General features: G+C 42.2%; 1 protein-coding gene across 2 annotated transcripts in view; it reads left to right on the top strand.

The window, feature by feature from the left end:
- The first annotated feature begins 253 nt into the window (after window positions 1-253).
- Window positions 254-6,000, top strand: part of MORC3 (MORC family CW-type zinc finger 3) — a 43,590-nt gene continuing 37,843 nt past the window's right edge. Inside the window, exon 1 of one of the 2 annotated variants that reach the window (XM_019730293.2) lies at window positions 254-387. In XM_019730293.2, coding sequence (XP_019585852.1) covers window positions 349-387 — 39 coding nt within the window. In that variant the 5' untranslated portion in view covers window positions 254-348. The remainder of the gene's footprint in view (window positions 388-6,000) is intronic. The other variant, XM_074325576.1, reaches the window with a different exon arrangement.

Here is a 6,000-nt window from a genome sequence, read left to right as displayed (position 1 = left end):
CAACTTTCTGAGGCTCCAGCGCACAGCGCGCCAGGGTTCAAACTTGGGACCCTCCAGGTAATGCAGTGACCACTATGCTGCCGCGCCTCACGCATGCGCCCCACCCCCGCCGAGCCCCGCGCTCCCAGCCTAGCTCTCCCGCTCAGCCAGCCTTAACCCGCCAGGCAGTTTGCCTTTCCTACACACCCAATCCAACGGTGCGTGGAGGCGGAAGTGGGTGGGCGGGGCAGCCTCGCGCCCTCTGTCCCGCCCCGGAAGTGGGCGGGACACAGCAGGCTCCACAATCGTTCCTTCGCCTCCCAGTCGGGTTGCGGCGGAGGCCGGTCCTGGCTTTGTAGCTCGCTCAAGATGGCGGCGCAGCAGCCCAGCGGGATCCGCCTCAGCGCGGTGAGCAGCCGCGAGGGGTGGAGCGGGCCGTGTCCCAGGAGGGCGGGCAGGCGGGCAAGCGAGGGGAGGGCCGGCAGTGGGAGGTGGCGACTCGCCGGCCCGGCGGCTACGGCTGCGGTGGGGTCGTGGGAAGTGGCAGCCATCTCGCCGGGGTCGGCAGAGCGGCTCGGCGGCAGGCAGGGCCAGGCCGGGCCGGGCTGTGCGGGCCGGGCTGAGTTTCGTTTCTTCCGCGTTCGGTTTCTGTTTTGCCTCCGCGTCTTTTGGGCGTGCCGGGGCCGGTGCCCCTCCTCCCGAGTCCCTTCTGGCTGTCTCGCAGCTGTCGTCCGAGGGTGAGGCCTCGGCGGCCGACTGGACAGCCTCTCGGACCGCGGGGCCCCTCCTGACCCCTCTCGGCTTGCGGGTCCGCAGGGTGCTCCGGACAGGGGGACGGAGGGCGGTCTACAGCCAGAAATGCCGGCGGCCTTGACCTCCTGGCAGCGGGACAGGGTGAAGCGAGCCCGGACGAGTCTCCCTCATTCGTTTAAATTCCTGCCGCTTCCCTCTAGTTAAGCCCTGGGGCCTGAATCACTCGGTCACCGAGCTCTCCTGTTTCCCCTCTAGCCTCTTCGTCGCATCTCTTTTGGGTTCTTGGAAATCCTTCCTCATTTCTTGAATCTACGAGTAAGGAGCGGTCACACAATATGAATTAAAATTGCACGTCTTAAAATGTGGGCGTGGCTTTCCTACCTGACGATCCTAAAAAAGTTAGCGGTGTTATGCAAAAATGTACCTCCTCTCTTGAGGGTGTTAACTCTTGCCAAAGAATGGCTACTCCAGTATCTTCCAATTTAAAATCCAAATGGCAATACCATTACTTTTGAAATGGTGCATTGCCCTGCGACTTTCATTCATTTAGCCACTTTCTTACTAACACCTGGTATTGTCGGAGTTTGTCGTTTTTCCTGATGAGTGTGGTATCGGTTCATTTTGCATTTCCCTGAGTGCTTGAGAAGTTGAAAGTTTTTCACGTTTCACTTTTTTGTTTTTTTTTTGGTGTTTGTAAAAAAATACCTATGCGTACCCTTTGCCCGTTTTTCTGTTTCTTTTGAAGGAATCTATTGATTTCTAAGCGTTCTTTACATACTCTGAATAAAAGGTCCTTTGGTTACGTAAGTGGTTTATTGAATGTTACAGCATTTAGTAGTTTTAACATAGAGTAACTTTATTCTTACTACTGGCTGTAAGCATTATTTACTAGTTCTTCCCCACACCTCGGTGAATCTGGGCAGATTCAGTGCTTCTCAGTTAGCCTTAGGTATTGTAGAGTCTGACATTATCTGTTTTAAAATCTTTTATTTGTTTGTCGTTGTCCCCCTCCCCCATCAGCCCTTGCTAGATTGGGCCAAATTCAGGCCTAGAAACCTGTGGTGGGGAAGAGGAGCGAGCTGTTCTTTGCCTGTGTCGGCCCTTGAATTCGTTCTCCCTTTCCTTACCCCTCCCGTCTGGCTCTTCAAGATTGAGGTGAGGGAGAAAGGGAGCAAAGATTAAGGGTCAAAACAGTTTTAAGAGATACATATTGTTAGCTGGCTGTCTGGGTGAAGCAGCTGTCCATGTGCTAACTCTTTCCTGGGTAATATGGGCTGTTTGGAACCTCATTGACAGAAGTCTCCCATCTGTAGCTTCTGGGCTCGCCACCAGTCTCTTTGCTTTAGGACAGGAATTGGCAAACTACAGCTCATGGGCCAAATCCAGCCTGCCACCTGTTTTTGTATGGCTCACAAGCTAAGAATGATTCTTAAATAGCTAGAAAAAACTCAAAGAATAATTTTGTAACAGGAAAATTATGTGAAATAGACATTTCAGTTTCTGCACAAAAGTTTCACTAGAATATGGCCACGCTCAATCGTTTGTGTATAGTTCTCAAATGCTTGCATTAGGGAGAGGGTCTAGGAATTAATGAGTTCTTGCATGTGTCCGAAGCCGTAGAACTTAAGGCACAAAGGGTGAATATAATGTGTGCAAATCTTTAAAAATCACTTAGGTTGGGAGATCCTGGGATGGAATATGGAGTGACAAAAACTTGTTTAAATATTTGCCTTTTGCCTCTATATTTCTAAGTAAAATGTTGATACCATTTTGTTGTTTTCCAGAAATCCTGCTGTTCATTTAGGTGACACACACACTCTTCACCTCCTTCCATCCTTGCAGTGCTTATATCTCTCTTTTTTTGGTTGAATTACTATATGATTTATCACTCTTACCATTATTCACAAATGAGCCAGCCAGAACTATAACTGTGTGGTTTTGTGTTTTTTCAGCTATACAGTTGTTTTTTTCCCTTAAGTTAATAATTGATTTGTATTTTTGCTTGTTTGCTTAGTTTTTGTCTGTACTCATTGATCACCATTTAATTCAAACTTTGAGAGAACTGGAAAACCTTTTCCAGATGTGTTCAAGCACACCCAGTATTTGTCAGTTTTGCTGGTTCACTTGTGATTTGGGAACTTCCCTTTATCATTTTTCTGGACATTTCCTTCCCCTTTTTGTTGTGTCTCCATCCTACATATTCCTCTTTTGAAGTTTTCTCCCTTGGCAAGCACAGTAGCTTAATGACTGAGAGCATGGGCCCTGGAGCCCACCTTCCTGGGTTCAAATCCTGACTGACAACTGGATATGTGACCTTGGGCAAGTTACTTTAACCTCTTTGTGCTGGAGTTTCCAGTCTGAAGTGTGGGGAAAATAATCTTACCCATCTCAAAGGGTTGTTTTAAAAATTGAATGACAAAGTACATATAAAGGGCCTGTGAATGCTATAAGCACTCGGTAAATATTTGCTATTTTTTGTTATTGGTAGTGGTGGAGCCCATCCATCCTTCCAAAAACAGGTGTAATTTCCTAAGAACAGAGTACATGGGAAGAAAATTTTTTCCTGTTATTTCCTGGAAATACGGTTTTGGTTACCATTGCTTGTTCTTTACATATAATTGGGCTGGGTTTGTAATTCTAGATTACAAATGATTTCTGTCAGAATTTTAAAGGCATGTTTTATTTAATAGAATCCTATGCATTGTATTGGGCACCTAGGCTGGAAACTCAAGTCCTTAGTATCTGGAAATTTTTCTCATTTATTTAACAAATTTCTTCCCTCAATTTTTTTTGTTCTATTTTGTCTCCTATTTTCCTTCTCATTGTTTTTTTTTCTTTACTTTTTGGGAGACTTCTAACATTTGATTTCCAACCTTTATCTTTCCATGTATTTAATGATCATAAACACCATCTTATTCTCTATCTTCTTAAATTGTCCCTGGACAAAATATTTGTTTTTGTCACTGGGCATATTAGTCATAGTATTTTTGAAGTTTTCTTTTACTCTGCATTGCCTTCTTTGTTTCTTTGACTGTTTTGATTTCTAATTTTACTCATTCTCAAATGTCTGGAGATGACTAGCCTTCTGCTTACATTTCCAAGTAGGACACTAAAAGCTGATTGGGAAATGTTCATACCTAAGTAGAGCTAGTCCTTTGGTGGGTGGCAGTATTGGGTGATCAGTTAGGAAGGAGCCATCTGTTTCCTTGGGGGCACCCTGTGTCAGTATCTGTAGACATTAAAGAATGGAAGTGTTAGCAACGACTATGTATGATGCCAGGTGGGTACTTCATGAATCAGGGATCACTGTATAATAATTTATGTCTAACCACTATACTGTACAGCAGAAACTAATATAAAATAATATTGAATGGCAACTGTAACTGAAAAAAATAGTTAAAAAAAGAATGGATGTGTTAGACCATAAAAAATAAGTATGCTGAAAATAAGTAAAAAGTGTTTTACAGTAATTTTTAAAAAGTGAGAACAACAAAAATAAATGCTATTCAGAAAGCACAATTGTAAAATAGCACCAAATAGAACTTGTAGAAATCATTCCATTTTCTAGAGAGGAACGCTACATCTAGATTCCTGCTCCTGGCTGCCAGCTCATCTGGAAGCCCATTAGGGGAAAGGAGATAGTTTCACATTGCTCAGTTTGCCAACTTTATTTATTTTTTTATTGTGGTCAAATATACATAACAAAATTTACCATCTTATACCTTATAGTTCAGTAGTGTTAAGTACATTCACATTGTTGTGCAACCAGTCTCCAAAACTGTCTTCATCTTGCAAAACTAAAACTTATACCCATTAAAAAATAAGTCTCCATTCCATTTTTCTCATATAAATGGAATCATACAGTATTTGTCCTTTTGTGACTGGCTTATTTCACTTAGTGTGATGTCCTCAGGATTCATCCATGTTGTAGCATGTGTCAGAATTTCCTTTTTTAAGGCTGAATAATAGTCCATTGTGTGAATATACTACATTTTGTTTATCTGTTCATTCGTCGAAGGACAGTTTGTTTGCTTCCATCTTTTCACTGTAGTGAATAATGCTGCTCTGAACATGGGTATGCAAATATCTCTTTGAGACTCTGCTTTCAGTTCTTTTCAGTATATACTCAGGTGGAATCACTGGATTATATGGTAATTCTATATTTAATTTTTTGAGGAACCCCTATAGTGGCTACACCATTTTACATTCCCTCAGAGTGTACAGGAGATTCATTTTCTCCACATCCTCCCCAGCACTTGTTATTTTCTGGTTTTGTTGTTGTGTTTGTGAAGTGGATTTATTTTTTTACTTTTTGATGGTAGCCATCCTAATGAATGTGAGATGGTACCTTATTGGGGTTTTGATTGGCATTTCCATAATGATTAGTGATGTGAGCATCTTTTCATTTGGTTAGTAGCCATGTGTTTACCATCTTTGGAGAAATAGCTGTTCCTTTGTCTATTTTTTAAATTAGGTTGTTAGTTATTTTGTTATTGAATAGTAGTTCTAAGTTTTGTAGTTTCAGCTCTTATGTGTAGGTCTTTGATCCATTTTGAGTTAATTTTTGTATATGGTGTAAGGTAAGGGGTACATCTTCATTTTTTGCATATGGATATCCAGCTTTCCCAGTTATATTTTTTGCAAAGATTGGCTTTTCCTGCGGTGAATGGTCGTTACACCGTTTTGGAAAATCGTTTGACCATATATAAGAGGCTTTGTTTCTGGGCTGTTTGCTGGCTTGCTCTTGACCCATCTCTTATCAGTTATGCCTGAGCTTGCCATCATCAATTTCTCTAGAGAACACACCTCCAGTTTTATATGGAGTTGCCTAGGGTAGTTGCAGGTTGCTCAGGATGAAAGAAGGATCGCAGGGAATCTTAATTGCTTCTTTTAAAGACTTTTCAACCTATCTTGTTTTCATACAGCCTCTACTACTTTTGATTCGAAAGGCACAGAAATCTAATCCCTAAGCCTTTGTGGGATTTTGTCAGTTTCTGGCTGCTTCTTTTTGTTGGGTTTCCCATTTATAGGCTTCAGATTTATCTCTTTCCAGGCTATTAAATCAGTTATCTCTAGTTTCCAAACTACTGACTTTTGTCTACTGTTGTCCATCAATTCTTTTTCTTCTTCTGGATTTATGCCATTTTTTTTTTCTTTACTGTAGAGCAGATTCAGGACAGAGCCAGAGGTAAACACTCTCCAGGTGTTAAAGCTTCCATGTTTAAAAAATTTTATATTTAAAATTTGTAACTTTTTTCTATTGGGGAA

This window comes from Rhinolophus sinicus, linkage group LG01, assembly GCF_036562045.2.
Source record: "Rhinolophus sinicus isolate RSC01 linkage group LG01, ASM3656204v1, whole genome shotgun sequence".
In the NCBI taxonomy this organism is placed as follows: domain Eukaryota; kingdom Metazoa; phylum Chordata; class Mammalia; order Chiroptera; family Rhinolophidae; genus Rhinolophus; species Rhinolophus sinicus.
This window is presented reverse-complemented; position numbering and strand designations above follow the sequence as displayed.